This window comes from Delphinapterus leucas, chromosome 8, assembly GCF_059928025.1.
Source record: "Delphinapterus leucas isolate spDelLeu-1000000601 "Yukka" chromosome 8, BTC_Dleu_Yukka2, whole genome shotgun sequence".
Lineage (NCBI taxonomy): Eukaryota > Metazoa > Chordata > Mammalia > Artiodactyla > Monodontidae > Delphinapterus > Delphinapterus leucas.
Window position 1 is genome coordinate 31002227 of NC_143136.1, and position 17246 is coordinate 31019472.

Below are 17246 nucleotides of genomic sequence, written 5' to 3' on the forward strand. Positions count from 1 at the left end.
AGAAAATTAAAGGGTTAATCAAAATAGATGCCACATGTTATAATGAATACCTTTAGGGAGGAGGTTTAGAACCAACATGAATATTCCTCATTAAAACAGCTCACGCTGGGCTTCCCTGGTGGCGCAGTGGTTGAGAGTCCACCTGCCGATGCAGGGGACGTGGGTTCGTGCCCCGGTCCGGGAAGATCCCACATGCCGCGGAGCGGCTGGGCCCGTGAGCCATGGCTGCTGAGCCTGTGCATCCGGAGCCTGTGCTCAGCAACAGGAGAGGCTGCAACAGTGAGAGGCCCACGTACCGCAAAAAACCAAAACAGAACAAAAAGAAACAGCTCACGCTGTATTTAAAGTGCTCTGCTCAAGGCAGACTATGGGAATCTACCCAACTCAGTAATGTTTTGGTTAATCCACTTTATTGTTTTATTTAGTTATTTATTAGCTTGGTTTCTTTTTTTTTTGATGTGGACCATTTTTAAGGTCTTTATTGAATTTGTTACAATATTGCTTCTGTTTTATGTTTTGGTTTTTTGGCCATGAGGCATGTAGGATCTTAGCTCCCTGACCAGGGATTGAACCCACACCCCCTGCAATGGAAGGCAAAGTCTTAACCACTGGACCGCCAGGGAAATCCCCACTTGACTGTTTTAGAATACTTTACCAAACCAGGCAGTACGTGACAAATTAAGAATAAGAACTCAAACTTTCCCAAACTCTTGAGAAACAATTACCCCCATTCCCATTGAAAAAACAAGATGACAATGCAATAACATGATGTGGAGACACCATCAAAGATGACCAAAGAAAATAAAAAGTTGCTTTGTACATATGAATGTAACATATATTCATATATGTGTTTGTATATATACATATGCATACCTGGATATGTCCATTAAATTGATCATGGTGATATGTACCTCTGTTAGCATTGTTTTGAACATGGCCAAGTGTACACTTTGAAAACCTTCTATAAAAGGACCCCTCTTGCCATGGTACAAAATGGAAACAAGGCTGATATCAGATTGGTAGATATTTAAGGAAGGAAGGAAGTGTAAGATGAGACACGATGTGATTGGAGCCAATGTGAACTTCTAATGTACTTGAATAATGAGTATAGTACTGAGTTGGTTAATGTGGAAATATCGTAGACACATACATTAGACTAGTAAAACAGTTTGTAATTTTACGCTACATATTGGACGTTTTTGGAGTGAGAGGGTGACACAATGATTAACTATAAAACATGGCATATTTTAATTTTGAAGGCAGTTAGCGTGTGCTCATGGCTGAATGGGCTGCAGCGGAAGCTGTAAGTTGACAGCAGGCCAAAGACGTGTCTTAGATAAAGACTGTATTTCCCCCATGAACAACCAGGGAATCTATCAAAGAGAAATGATATTCAATGTCAAATTATGCTGCATAATGAATAAATAAGGGTAGCGTGAAACATATGCCAATGTCCGGAATGTAGTGACAAATCAGGAATGTGAAAGACATAGAAGACCCCCCATGAATGTTCAAGGAGAACTGTCTGAAATAAAAAGGCAGGGGAAGGTTTTGAGGGGCATGTCTGAAGTCTCAGGTGGCCACGGATCAGCTTCAATGATTGGCTACTCTGAATAAGAGTAGATGCAGGTCACATGTATGAAAGAAAGAGAGACGGAAAGAGCAGAACTGAGAGAGAACCAAGTGGGAGGGAAAATATGAACATGTAGGGAATAACCAAATGTTGTCTGAACAGCTAATCAAATTCAGTATATTCTGTCTGCTGGTGATTTGTCTTAAACTCTCCCTGAGACATCACAGTAAAAAATGTATTTCCTTTATATATATATAATATGCATATAATATATATACTTATATCATATAATATATATAAAGGAAATATATTAAATATATATTTTTTAATTTAGACACTCATATTCTAAATGTTTGTCAAATAATTATTGACGTAATAGTACAAATAAGTTCAGTAAGTTCCTGATTTCATTTTGGTTCAAAGTACAGGCATAAGTTTAGTTTGATCAAATTTGTTTTTCACTTCTCATGAATTAGTAGTTTTCTGCTTCACAAGACTGGTTCCATCCCTTAAAAGCACTACTTTTCCCTTTCAGGGGGGCTTTTAACTTTTTTTTTTTTTAAGACAGGACAGCCTCCTTTGCTCAGCCCTCCTGGCTCCCTTCCAATGCTTCCTCCACTGTAAGTTTCCAACATGCAAACCCCCACTGCTGCTGGTCACCTAGGCAACACAGCAGTTTGCAGGATGGTGCAGGTCACAGGACCCTAGGAGAGGGAGAGGGAGGGGGAGGGAGGGAGGGAGGGAGAGAGAGAGAGAGAGAGAGAGATTCAAAGCTTTAGATTTGTTTCTTCCATTCCAAAAATGTCTTTGACTCTGTCCCTTCCTCTCCAGCTATGCTGCTCCTCCCTTCATTCAAGCCCCTCTCCTCTCTTGCTGGTTGTCCCAGACTAGTATCCTTGTCTATGGTTTCCCTTATCCATTTATTCTCCACAAGTGAACTCACTTAACATGATATTGTCAGGCTTCAAAGCCTTCAATGCTTCTCCACTGCTCTCTGGAGAAGCATGGCGCTCACAGAGCATGGCAGACAATGCCCTTCCTGTAGATTCTTTCCCCAGATACTATATGTTTTAGCCACGTTGAACACACTGCATTTTCCCTCTCCCATCATGTGGTTTTCCTAACCTAAGTTGCCCTTCCCACCTCTTTTCTGCCTAGTAAGTTCCTTTCTATCCTTCAAGAAACCTTTCAAACACTACCTCTCCTGTAAAAAACCTTCCTTGACACCTACAGACAGAGTTAGTGGCTTTTTCTTCTAGGCTCCAATGACATTTTGTATCTCATGCTCAGCAGGCTGCTTGCTAATTATCTGTGTGTCTGTCTCTTCAAGGGGACACTGCATTCCTTGCGGGCAGGGATGCTTCCAACCCATTCCAGTACCTTCTACGGAGCCCAGTTTAGAGTTCCATAAATAATTTTGAATGGATGAGTGAGCACATGAATGACAATGATCAAAAGAAGACTTAAGACTGAGAAAAAGTTATACTTTTGATTGAAAGGAGATTACTGTCAATGTTAAAAAGAGCAGTTCTAGAAAAGGGTGAGAATGGAAGCCTAAACACAGTGAGTTAGGGAGGGAGAGGGGGAAAAGGAAGTTGCTGGTTCACATTATGTGATGAAGATTTACAGCAGTGAGAGCCAATATGAGCTGTTTTTCAAGATCGTGGAGAAACATGCTTTCCTGAAAAGGGAAGGGAAGAAATATGTGGCGACACGGAAGCAGCCAAAAAGGCAGTTGCTAATTCTCAATGATTCTAGCTCTGCAGTATCTCTCAACTACCTCTGTCCCCTGAAAGGTTCCCACCCGAGAAAGTTTCTCCCCAACCTCCCCAGCACAGGTCCTCAGTAAGTTTCACTGCCATGGCCCCAGGAGGTATCCACAGAGTCTCTGGCTTCTACCAGATATTAACTCTCCTCCATTTACCTAATCCTTGGGGGTTTTTTTGCTTTTTTTTGTTTGTTTGTTTTACTCAAACAGAAAGTCACAAAAATTATAATCCTTGTTGTACACAACTAAAACCCAATCTTATCTGCTGAACTCCCACAATAAGATTTTACTATCTACCAAATGAAGTCTGATCTCCTTATCCTTGCTTTTTGGGCATGATCATCTGGCCAATCGGCCACGATAGAAGTTGCACAAATCAACTTACTTTCCTACCTTGATCTGTTCCTTCTGCCTTTGCCTCTCTCTGAAATTCTCTTCCTTCTGGGGCTCTTTTCATGTCCATGCTCCTATTCATATTTTAGGGATCAGCTCAAGTATCACTTTTCCCCCTAACATTTTCCCTGCTTCCTGTACTTGGGAATACTCTCCTTTCTCTGCCTCAGCAGCTCGGGGCGTTTTATCTATGTCTTCTGGTAAATATCACTTTGTACCCTGCGTTCTCGTTTGTCACTTTTACCTATTAGCCGACCATCGTCTTGAGGTTAGGGTTTCCTTTTGGGCTCTTGGACCCAATTTTAACAAGTGTTGGGGGGTGGGGAGCGAGGAGTTCTCCCATACTTCCAATAATTCTAGGACAGCAGCAGGGTTTTGGAGAACTCAGCTAAATTCTGACACTATCTACCTGGAGATTGCATCAGATCGCACAGGTTGAGGGCTCAGTCCTATACGACTGCCCCCCATACTCCACCTCAGACGCCAGTTTCAAGCTCAGGTTGTCACCTGTGCTTCAGACTGATGGGCTACAGATTGGAGGTTCCACAGACCCCGTCTTGAACTTCAGACACCAGTCTCAAGTCCAGGTTGTTACCTCTACTTCTGACCAACTGGCTATAAATCAGAGGTGCCCTAGACCCCTCCTTGGGTTCGATTAGTTTTTGATAGTGGCTCTCAGAACTCAGAGAAACATGTTACTTACTAGATCACTGGTTCACTGTAAAAGAATATAACTCAGGAACCGCCGTATGTAGAGCTGCCCAGGGCAAAGTATGTGAGAAGAGGCTCCGAGCTTCTATGCTCTCTCTGAGTGTGCCCCTCTCCCCACATCTCCACATGTTCACCAACCCAGAAGGTCTCCAAACCCTGTCCTTTTGGGTTCTTATGGAGGCTTCATTACAGAGGCAAGATTGATTAAATCACTGGCCACTGTCAACTGATTTCAAGGCCCATCTCTCTGGATGGGACTGAAAGTTCCAACCCTCTAAGCACAAGACGGGCTCCACTGGCAACCAGCCCCTTCATTAACATAACATGACACCTTAATCAGTCTCAATACGGAGGAAATTCCAAGGTTTTCAGGGGTCAGTGCCAGAAATGGGATTAAGGCCAAATACATTTATCTTATGAATACAATACCACAGGTTTATATCTGATTTATCTCTGCACTATTCCAGCAGTTCTGTGCATATACGCTGGGTAAACAGTAAGGTAGAATGAGTGAAATTATTTTTAAAATGGATTTTTTAACATCTTTATTGGAGTATAATTGCTTTACAATGGTACGTTAGTTTCTGCTGTATAACAAAGTGAATCAGCTATACATATACATATATCCCCATATCTCCTCCCTCTTGCGTCTCCCTCCCACCCTCCCTATCCCACCCCTCTAGGTGGTCACAAAGCACCGAGCTGATCTCCCTGTGCTATGTGGCTGCTTCCCACTAGCCATCTATTTTACATTTGGTAGCATATATAAGTCCATGCCACTCTTTCACTTTGTCCCAGCTTACCCTTCCCCCTCCCCATGTCCTCAAGTCCTAAAATGGATTTTTTAATGCTACCAAACTCATTTTTTATTCAGGATTGAGGCAAGCAATGCAAATAAGCATGCAAAATTAAAAATGTCCAGACTTTTGCTCAAGAAACCCCCAGAGATACTGATCTAGAACATTATTGTGATTATCAATCGAGTTCAAGAAACTGTATTTGAGGAAAAAAGTTGACTTCAAAAATGTAGAAGTCGGAGATAGGTAAATATAGGTAAGCTTCTGGCTAATAGAGTTAGCTGTACTCTTGTTGTATTGCTTTATTTTTAGCAGATTGTAAAAAACAAAACAAAACAAAAACCATAATAGTGATGTTTGAAAGAAAACAGCATTGCTGCAAGAAAAATGAAAAAACTTCACAGGATTATCATGGGACAAGAATGGAATGAAATATCCAGTTTTTAACAGCCATAATAAATACAGAAAATAGCAAAGGGACAAGTTAATGATTTTTAAAACTCATCAGAAGAACAAAATCTATGAATTCTACTAGTCAAATGGTGTGTATGTTAGTAAATCTCTCTCTCTCATGCTTGTGTGATTCTAAAAATTATTGATTTTTTGGTTTCTATTACAGAGTGGATATAATATTGGGCACTCTTTTCAATAGTTTAGATTATATATGGTGCTGCTTTAATTTTTAGATTCCATTAACTTTCTTGGAACATCTATTTTTAAAATACCTTTAGGGTTTGCCAATTGCAAATAAGAAAGAAAAAAAAAGCTTTATGTCTTCTCAGTTTTGTTTCATACCTTCCCATATAACTTTTTTTGTTTTTTGAGTTCCACCTCTCTAGTTTTTAACTTGGTAAAAGAAAATTCATCAACTTTCTCATATATCTTAATAAGATATGATGAATCTTAAATTCCAGGAAGCAAAAATACACAATCTGAGGTATTAATATTAGCTATGAGAAGTTTTCGCTGGAAAGGAATTACAGATACTATGAGATTTCCATCCTGGAAAGAACTAGAGTTACAATAAGGTTGCTGGGTTTTCCCAGAAAAACCATACCGGGGAATATTTATGGTATATCACTTTTTTTTTTTTTTTTTTTTGCGGTATGCGGGCCTCTCACTGTTGTGGCCTCTCCCGTTGCAGAGCACAGGCTCCGGACGCGCAGGCTCAGCGGCCATGGCTCACAGGCCCAGCCGCTCCGTGGCATGTGGGATCCTCCCGGACCGGGGCACGAACCCGTGTCCCCTGCATCGGCAGGCGGACTCTCAACCACTGCACCACCAGGGAAGCCCCTATGGTATATCATTTTATCAATACCTGTGGCTGTAATCTTCAAGGCCCAATTCCAGAACGGGATGTGGTGGAGGAGGAGGTCCTCCGCTCTCAGCCCATCCGTCATTGGGAAGCAACAGCTCTATAAGCAAAGAACAAATAAAGCTGTAGTAAACAGGAGGCAGAACCGTCCAGCGCCTGGTTTTGTTTCAGTCCATCTCTCAGACATAATTTTCACCAACACAGAAACCAGCCTTGAAACAAATAAGTCCTCACACAGCACTGAAGGATTCATGTGCACGCTAATACAGCCTGTGCGGGGAAATGTAAGCCTGATAATGTGACTTGCTGGCAACCCCTGGCAAGTGAAGTCCTTGCATCTTAACTACCTTTTCCCACCTGGGAAGGGTTGACACATATTCACTACCTGTGATTTGTAGAAGATTAACAAGCCATTTCTTTTATGACAACGTTTTTGTAAACAAGACTCTATAATGAATGCTCTGGATTAAATAGTGATTTAAGCATTTGCCTCAGTGACAAAAAGTACTTAAAAAAAACATGAGATACAGTATATCTACTCACCATTTAGACACCATAGAGGTAAAAAAATATATATATATATTCTTTTTGCATCTATGTTGTAGTGGAAAACCCTGAGTTTGGGGCCTCGGAAGCAAAAGACTGGGGTCTGAGTTCTAGTTTTCCTACCTGCTAAAAATGTTTACTTTTTCAGTCTGTTTCATACAGAAAAACATAGACATGTATACTGAATATTACAACAACTAATAACAAGGTTTGTTGAGATCTTATTGTGTACCACACACTGAGCTAAGCCTTATGTATCGTTTAATCCTCATTACTAATGAAAATATTAAATAATGTATGAAAAAAATTATAGAGCATCGTGATTAAGAATATAGTTTGTGAAGCAAGACTGCATGTTTCCAATCTTGTAATGCTGTATGAACTTGGGCAAACTACTCGACTTCTATAAACCTTGGTTTTTATATCTATAAAGTAGGGATAAGAATACCTTCATTGGAGGAATACAAGGATTATATAAGAGAGTGCATATTCAAGCAGTGATTTATAAGTGCAATGAGTGCCAATGAGTAAATAAAGGATTATCATTCTGTACACCATAAACTCTGCTGTGGATCTATTACAGTGAGATATTTGTAAAAGGTAGACTCTATTGCTAGAACAAGAAAATAATCTCTTTGTCCTTCAGAAATGCTGCTGGTAACAACCACTCTGACTTGCCCACATACCAGGTCTGATGGTTAATTTTATGTATCAACCTGACCGGGCTCAGGGTGCCCAGACACTTGGTATTCTGTGAGGTTGTTTTGGGGTGATATTAACATTGAAATCAGTAGACAGGGTAAAGTAAATCGTACCCCCCCTTACGTGGGAGGGCCTTATCCAATCAGCTGATGTTTTGAATAGAAAAGGTTGACCCTCCTTCAAGTAGGAGAGAATTCTTCCTGCCTGACTGTCTTCAAACTGAGACATTGCCTTTTTCCTGCTCTTGGATTCAAACTGAACCACTGGCTCTTCCTAGGTCTTGAGCCTGCTGGCCTTCAGACGAGGACTACACCAGTGGCTCTTCTGGGTCTCAGCTTGCCCACTCACCTTGCAGACCTTGGGACATGCCTGCCTCCATAATCACGTGACCCAATCTCTTACAATAAATCTGTGTATGTAATCTATATATACATATACAAACCCACGAACACACACACACACACACACACACACACACACACACACACCACTGGTTCTGTTTCTCTGGAGAACCCTGATGAATATACCAGGGAAGCACTCGCTCCAAGCTCTGCCCCAGGGACCAGTATAAAATGGAGGCAGTTCTAGCAGTGCTGACATGTCCCAGGGGATGAGATTTGAAGCAGGAATCTGGTAAGTAAGATGATCAGGGTACAGAAGCATGAGGAGCAAAGGCAGCCAGCACTGTCCCCCTGCACTGTCCCGACCCCAGTGATCTGGTAATATGGCAGCAGTTAGGCAGCCAAAGATTTGCTGAGAGAAAAAGAGCAGAGGGTCTACAAGATAAACTGGAACAAGGGACATATTGGAACCACATCTTTTCCATTGGTTCTAATCACTCATCCTCAACTTCTCAGTCCATCTTTCACTGGTGGTAAACATAGCTGTGACCACGTAATTGCCTGCTCAAAAACATTGTAGTCACACACAACTGCCTACAGAATAAAGGTCTGTGTCCCCGGCAGCCAACTTTATCTCCTATTACACATTAGCCACTCAAGATTATTTACTGCTCACAGACCACAAGGCCAGGTTTTCCTACCCCAGTGTCTTTGCTCATATAATTGAAAAGCCCACTTCATCCATTAAAGTCCCACCCTTCTCCCAAGGTCCACCTCAAATATCCCCTTCTCCATGAAACCTTCACTGTTGCTCTGGGATCTGTAGGTACTTTTACAACAGTGGTGGAGAATATTAGCGCTCCCAGTGTCTGTGTTCCTCCTTTTTTCCTGAGCACACAGCTAGACCCCAGACTCCATTTTCTAGCCCTCTTTGTATCTAAACTGGTTCTTGCCAATAGAATGTGAGTTACTGTGGTCAATGTTGTGCCCGGTCTCAGTGCTTAAGGAAGGGTATATGCAACTTCCCCACCTTCCCCGCAAATCCCATCTGCCAGCTGCAACCATGAGTGGATGAGGCACCAGAAGATGGCCCAGCTACCAATGGAAGGAGCCCAAGTCCCTCAGTTCTCCCTGGGCTGTGATTTGAGCAAGAAATACAACTTCAATACCTTTATCCACTGACATTTTGGCTCTATCTGTTAATATTACAGAAAATAATTCGTGTGTAACATTTACCACGTGCTGCTTTTGCAATGAGCTATCTATTGATCTATCACCTATTTATCTACATTCATTTCTCTTACTGGCCCACAGGTAACTTCCTCCTTGTCCATCTCTTCCTCCTCTCCTTCCTCTTCTTCAGCATCTCCTCTGTTTTTATTACGATCATTAACTTTCATTTTTATTTCATTCACATGAATAATCTATGTGTTTTTAAAGTAATGATAGATGCAGAGGTTAGTACCTTCTCTGATGACTCTTTATCCTTGGTACTTTTTAAACAACAAATCTAGTTGCTGCAAAGAATATTTTTTTCCCCTCTTGGCCCAAACACCTTTGTTAAGCCCTTTATCACCGTGAAAGTCTGGAATTCTTATCCCCTAAAAATAGTATTTCTGGATCTCACTGAGTGTACAAGGTCATTTTATATATCGCCTGTGAACGTTGCACCTCTAGTCACTACTTCATCCATGACCAAATGACCCTTATTTTAATCACCATCTTTTATTGTTGTGACTTGTTTTACGGATCCATCCTGCCAGGGCCAGATCAGAAAAGAAGGGCAAAAGAGTTTGTGCCTTTAGACTAGAACTCAGCAAGCTATGGCCCTGGCCCCAAACCGGCCCGCCAACTGGTTTTGCACATAAAGTTTCACTGAACACATTCATGCACGTACTGTCTATGGCTGCTTGCGCACTACAGTGGCAGAGGTGACGAGTTGCGAACGAGATCCTATGGCTCACAAAGCCTGAAATATTGACTACGTGGCCCTTTACAGACAAAGTGGGCTGACCCCTACTTTAGACTGTTTTTGAGAACAATAACAGCATTGTATTCATCGTTGCAGCCTAGCGCATTCTGCACAACGGAGGTATCCCAGAAACATCAGGAAAATTGAAAAGTATAATTCAATTTCTGATCATCACTGCAGCGGCAGTGCCTTACGTGCTATAGGGGGGTGGATACATGCAGGTTCCCAGGAGGGAAGATATTATAAATAATCACACTATTATGTGTCTCTTCAAAGGACCCCAGGGCACATGGATCCGGTGGGACAGGACATAGAAGCGAAACATTTGATTTGGGGTATGGATGAAAGTCCTGAGAAGACCTCAGTGGGTGATCCTGGGCAGACTGGAGGCAATGGGCTACTGGGGCAGCGGCTGGAGTTTGCGTGAACTGAAAGTGGGGAGGAAGCAGGAGTAGAGCACAAAGGGAAGATGAGAACCATTAAAGGAGAGGGAAAAACAAACCAGAGGCAAACTGTGCTTAGGCTGTAACTTGGCCCAGGGTGAGATCTGCCAGCAAGATTCTTCAGAAAATGCAGTGTTTGTGCACTTCATTACCATTCGAATGCTTAATAGGATTTTATAGTAAACCCCTGGGACACAACCTCCATCCTATTACCATCTTGGAGCCCTACACTCATTCCACTGCGGGCATTGTGAGCAATTCTCCAACGCAAATGTGAATTTTCTGGTGTTACAATTTCTACAAACGTTAGTTCTAAAAATGCCTTTTCTCTGTAACAGCTTGACAGGAATATGTATATATAAAAAAATAACAGTGGAACAATGGGTGGTAGTACTATTATTACAAAAATAGATGGAACACAGCATATCAAGATTGGACTTTTAAATATACAAAGGAAAAGAGGAAAGGAAGAAAAAAAAAGTTAATGTTTTGGCTGTAACAGTTCCTCTCCTCACTAGACATTACATTTTGTCAAGTCAGTCTTGTTTTTCTAAAGGAGCTCCTTAAAAAGGCTTGGTGGTGGCGAGTCAACACTCACTCAAGTTTCATGAGTCTTTGAGGCCTATGGCCACCTCGTGTGCATCGGAAACTCGGGAACTCTCAATGGTTCTCAAAAATGAAAATGTTATTAACGCTACACAAAGATGTGATGAGCATGATATTCTTCTACAGCATCATGTCTATAAATTCTGTTATATACATTTTCTGGTCTCTCAGTCAATCGGCTTATATAAAAAGAAAGAGCATTCCATCTACTGGCCTCTTATAATTAAAATATAACAAATCTGTGCTTTGATAAGCCTAATTCTTATAACCAAGTATTATATCACAGATCCCCAAGGAAATAATGACAATAGATTTTCTGTGCTTTTTAAAAAATAATGTTTAATGGGGTCACTTCTTAAAAGAACTGGATTTTCGATGTTATCTTGGAAAATTGAGGTGGGAGGAGGATGTGTAGCAGTAACCTTATGGACCGTGGATCTATGTCTCAGGAGGGAGGGAAGAGACAGAACCTCCCAGCGGTTCTGTGCCTAAAGGACTCTAATTGTTCAGTTACATACAAACTCTGAACACTCTACTGAAGTTCCAAAGTATTACTGCATTTTATTTTTAGCGTGTGCTTTGGGTGGACTTTATTATTTAAAATTTTTTCTCTGAGTGGATCCTTATACTATATCTAGTTCTACAGTTTCATTATTTTAGCCTTTGCTAGCCTTCCTAGAGATAGTATCCCATTTCCTTGAGGATTTCAATGTCTTCTAAAAATATACTGCGTAATTATCACTTCAGCATCGATATTTTATAAGTACTGAAAAAGACAGAGGATGGGAGGTAATGTGTCCAATGTTCCTTTGGACATCACTGGTGTAATTAGGAATAAAACCCGGAACTTGGAGTCACTGGACCACATGTTGCTTGAGAATTAAGTGCCAATCAAGTTATATAAAGGCTGGAATGTTCTTGATCATTATTTGGACACGGTAGAGAGAAGGCTCTTCTGGTGTGAGGGAAACTTGCTGTTCCTTCCCCAGATTCTCCTGCTATTACGACTGAAGGACTCAGAAGGAGATGCTGCTTTGTCAAGAAAACTTTTAATTTTATTAAGATGAGGAAAGACATACTGGGTGTTTCTTTATCTGACACAAAGTGAAGTCAGCTTCTAATGGTCACTCTTGGGATGAGGTGAAAGAACAGTTTCAAGAGACCAATGTAAGACAGGGCCCATGCTGTGGTTTAGGGAATGACCTTGAGTCAGAGAGACAGGAGATGTATTCAGGTTCTGCAGGGATTATATATGGTGTTGGGTTAGTCATTTACTCTCCTCTCTATTTCTTCATCTGTAAAATGAGGATAATAATACCACCCACTTTGAGTGTGCATGTAAATTTCTCACCACAGTATGTGACAGTAAACAATAAATGATCACAGCTGTTGCTGCTACTCTCACTGAAACAGAGGAATTCAGAGGAAAAAACATCCCATTCAGATGAAAGAATTTAATTCTAGAGGAACCTCAGATTTACAAGTCTGTTCTGATGGAGTAATCTCAGAGTCTAGAAATTGTTCCCCCATCGTTAAATTTGGGTAACATCTTAAGTGTAAATAAGGGATTGATTATATAAACAGCACCTCCACTCACTAGACTACTATACAACTACTGAACGTATGTTATGGAACATTCAGTGACATAGTAAGATGTTCATAATGTGCTATTAATTAAAAAGCAATTTCCTAAACGTTTAATATATATTTCATTTTATTTTATATACACATATTTACATGAAGGAAACACTTTCAATATATACATAATGTTATTGATCAGTATCTCTGACAGAAGTATGAGTGCCACTAAATTTTCCCTTTATTGCTTTTCTCTTAATTTTCTGTCATGAATATCTATTGCTTTTGCCATACAAAAAAGTAAAGTTACTAAAGAAAGGAGACGCAGGGAAATAAAAGAATTCTCTTGGTGGCCTTAAGTATAATTTTTGAAAAACAAAGAAGAAAATCCAATTTCTTTACATGTAGAGCTCTACTAGAAATGTGATCCATACAAGATAGTAGTAGTGAGGCAATAACAAAAACATTCCACCATCATATCATGGTCTCGGTTCACAGTATCTACCGCTCAGAAACAAGCATAAATCTGTGAACTGTGTTATGACCACTTTATGATTTAATACTATTCCATATATCAATATTTTGTAAGTTTAGTTGTTATTTACACTTGGTAACTTCCAATATTAAAAGACTGTTAAAAAAAATATAACGGTTTGGCATTTTGTTTCTCCAGGCATGGTTTTATTTTATACGTAACCCTCCATGTTTGGGGCAGCAAGCATAGAAACCGGCACTTAAACTTTAGGCAATGCCAGGAATCTGCTTCACAACCTGTGAGTGAGATCTCCCACCCACCTCTCATTTTCATGACTCAGAGTAACGAAGTCTGCACTTAGTCTAATTAATTCCCCTTTGTTCCTTTTTTTTTTCTAAATAAACACTCTCCTGTTTTCTCACACCACTTGCAGCAGATGAGAATGGATAGAATCTTACCTTTCTGCTTGTTTTGTGGACTGTAAGTGCCAAATGAATGCAATGTACTAGTATCATTTCTCCTGGAGGTGGTTACAGCATTCTGACAGTTCTCAAAGCACGGCTTAGAAAACGCCCCACACTCTGCAGGTTCCTAAGGGATGAAAATAAAAATGACGTTAGCTTCTTTATTTATTTATTTAGTTAGTTAGTTAGCTATTTAGTTAGTTTCGGTACGCGGGCCTCTCACTGTTGTGGCCTCTCCCGCTGCGGAGCACAGGCTCCGGACGCGCAGGCTCAGCGGCCATGGCTCATGGGCCCAGCCACTCCGCGGCGTGTGGGATCCTCCCGGACCGGGGCACGAACCCGTGTCCCCTGCATCGGCAGGCAGACTCTCAACCACTGCGCCACCAGGGAAGCCCCACGTTCGCTTTCTTAGTATGTTCCAACTTGGTCAATGGAAGCAAAGTGAAAGAGCGATCAATTTATGAATAATCTTTCAAGAGTCTATTGCACGTAAGTCCTCGACTGTGGAAAATCAAAATGGCCCTATCAGTTAAAACATCTCTGAACAGGCAATAAAAAACACTGACAATGTGGTGTTAAGGCTTAGGAGTGCTGATGGCAAGCACAAAAGCAGGTTAACATTATTATTCTTTCCCATCACTTACAACTAGCTTCTTTCAAATTTTCTTCCATCTGGTAGTACAGCTTGTGGCAGTGTCAACATAAGAATACAGTTCATGCCAAGGGTGTTTCTCTGCCAACCAGCTGGTTCCTGTCTCCATCTCCCTTGGTGACTAAGTGTATATGCTCTAGGACAAGTCAGAACCCAGGCAGGTTTGTCACTGAAATGTCATGAGCGTGTTCCACTGCAGACACTAGGCCTTTTGGCCAGGAGCTAAAATAAACTGCTGGGACAATGCCAGACAGTGGTTCTCCTGAGATTTTTTTCTCTTCTTCCATATTTCCCCCATCTGTTTTGATTTTGATAGTCTGTAAACAAATTCAGTTTCCTTAAAACTGCTAGCTCCAGAATAAACCGTGTTCCACAGGTGCTGCCGAAGTACTAGGCATTATGGGCCGTCCGCAGGGAGCTCTAGTGACTTTTCTAGAGGAATGAGGCACAGAGAACTGGGGTTTGCTCTGGTTCATACTGTGTGTCTTCTAACAGATTTCAAAGAAGTAATTTGAAAGCCATCTCAGGGCCGTTCCCTTGACCATTTGTGAGAGGAACATTCTGCAAACACAAACAGATCTGATCCCCAAAGCTCTTTCCTTCTGAAAAAGAGCATTTGGCCCAAACAATGCATTTGATTTCTACTTTCCTCTTTAGTTACAGAAACTCGGTATCCTGCTAGTTAAACAAAACATTCAAAACATTCCATGCATGCATTCTTCACAATTAACATGTTTTCAGCTGCTGAAGGTCCTTTAGCTTCTTGTCGAGGCTTATAACACTTTTTCCACACCCAGTGTTACCTTTTGCCCCTGGTTCATTAGTCAACCCAAGCCTGGGGCAAGCTACTCCTAAATTAAAGCTGGAGCCCTGGAAGGTAGGAGAGGTAGGACCTACCTTGCATAGTCAAGTGCTTTAACAACAACAACAAAATTTTTTTTCTGCTTTCCCAGCTCTTTGATAAATGACACAATCAATATCCCAACAACTGATCAGTAACCAGCCTAATTAAAATATTCAGCCTGTAAAACGGAGCTGTCGTGGAGCCTTCCATTAGTGTCCCAGCCAATAAAAAATACAATGGATTTTTAAACATATTCTGCTTCCACCAAGCTGAGCTTACAGCTCAGGGGAGGGAAATGTTTTGGGGAAGGAAAAAAAAAAAAAAAAAAACAGGTCATAACCCGTTTTTTAATACCAAGTCTCTAGGCTCAAATAGAATTACAATTGAACCTCAAGCTCATCCTTTGAAAAATATGTTTCTGTTTAAAACGATTTTGATTCAATCAAGGGCTCATTATGTATTCTTCACGAGGTCCTCATCAAAACTGTTTACATATCTTGTACATCTGGGTAATGTGGGAAAATACCCAACGACAATATATTTTGACTTTTCTTAAGTAGCGTCTTCAGTATTTTTTTTAATATCAATATAATGTTCAAGTAACCATTTTGGTATTCTTCCAAAATCTAACTAATTGATTTCCCTGAATATATGAGCAGAACTGAGGCCTTTTCTAGGTTACAGATTCTTTTCTATTGTGCCTGAGGGCGATTGCTGTTCCACTGAAGAATTCTCCAAAAACACGAGCACACAACATATATGATTTGACACAGCAAAACAGATTTGGGATATCAAATAGCTACAGATTTTTTTTTAATTTAATAAAGATTATCTGTACATTAGGCTGCTGTCTTTATATGAAAAAAACACTCTTTAATCTTCATAGGTACCACAGAGATTCTCACTAGTTGAGAGAGCCAAGTGCCTGCTCATCCCCCATGGAAAGCATGTAAATATTAGGGAAAATAAAAATGGATCTTGGTTAAATGTCCTCAAAAAAAGCGCTTTTTGTCCCATTTCTTATTCCCAATTGAGTCCCCAGTGAACAGTATTAACAAGAGAAAAACAAATACCGTATGCTAATGCATATATATGGAATCTAAAAAAAAAAAAAAAAAAGGTACTGATGAACCTAGTTGCAGGGCAGGAATAAAGTTGGAGACATAGAGAATGGATTTGAGGACACAGGGTGGGAGGGGGAAGCTAGGGCGAAGTGAGAGTAGCATCGACATATATACACTACCAAATGTAAAAGAGATAGCTAGTGGGAAGCAGCCGCACAGCACCGGAAGATCAGCTCGGTGCTTTGTGACCACCTAGAGGGGTGGGATAGGGAGGGTGGGAGGGGGACGCAAGAGGGAGGGGATATGGGGATATATGTTTGCATATGGCTGATTCACTTTGTTGTACAGCAGAAACTAACACAGCACTGTGAAGCAATTATACTCCAGTAAAGATCTATTAAAAAAAAAAAAAAAAGAACTACAGCGACAACGACAACAACAACAAAGGCACTCCCGAGGATGGGCAACCAACTGAAGGCTTAGTGCTTTCTTCTGATGAAATAATTGTCAACCCAGCCCAGAGTGTGAGAATTAAAATGAAAATACGTGCCGTAAAGGATAACGAAAACAGAGAGTACTTATCCTCTAGGCATTCACATATTTTAGAGAAAGGCATGAAACAAGGGAAGATGAGAGGTGGAGAGGTGGGGAGGGAACTCTTTTAGCAATCATGTTCATTTCTTTTTTTTTTTCTTTTACTTTTTCTATCTACACAGATATGGAATTCTTGAGCAGTGTATTCCAGACTTTTCTATTAGTTGAGGTATCTTTGTCCCAAGACATCTTAAGGGAGATCTAAAACACAGATGCATGGAAGGGTGATTCAGGGGTCTACAGGTCATACTTCACACCCGCATCCAACAAGTGGGTTCTGTGGAGGTCTAGGTCTCTCGAGTAAGAACCAAATTCAACCAGAAAGCAGCCTATTCTCTCATGGTAGGAAGCAAGCGATAAGGGTTTCATGACTATGTACATAAGTAAAATCCCTTAAATATTCATGGA

At 40.8% G+C, this 17246-nt stretch overlaps 1 protein-coding gene across 1 annotated transcript in view; it reads right to left on the reverse strand.

Moving 5' to 3' along the window:
* PARD3B (par-3 family cell polarity regulator beta) overlaps positions 1 to 17246 on the reverse strand; it is a 1040415-nt gene that overhangs the window by 432491 nt on the left and 590678 nt on the right. The window contains exons 13-14 of the mRNA XM_022567488.3: positions 13679 to 13811; positions 6561 to 6657 (exon numbers count right to left, since the gene is read on the reverse strand). Of these exons, the coding sequence (XP_022423196.1) occupies positions 6561 to 6657; positions 13679 to 13811 (230 nt within the window). The remainder of the gene's footprint in view (positions 1 to 6560; positions 6658 to 13678; positions 13812 to 17246) is intronic.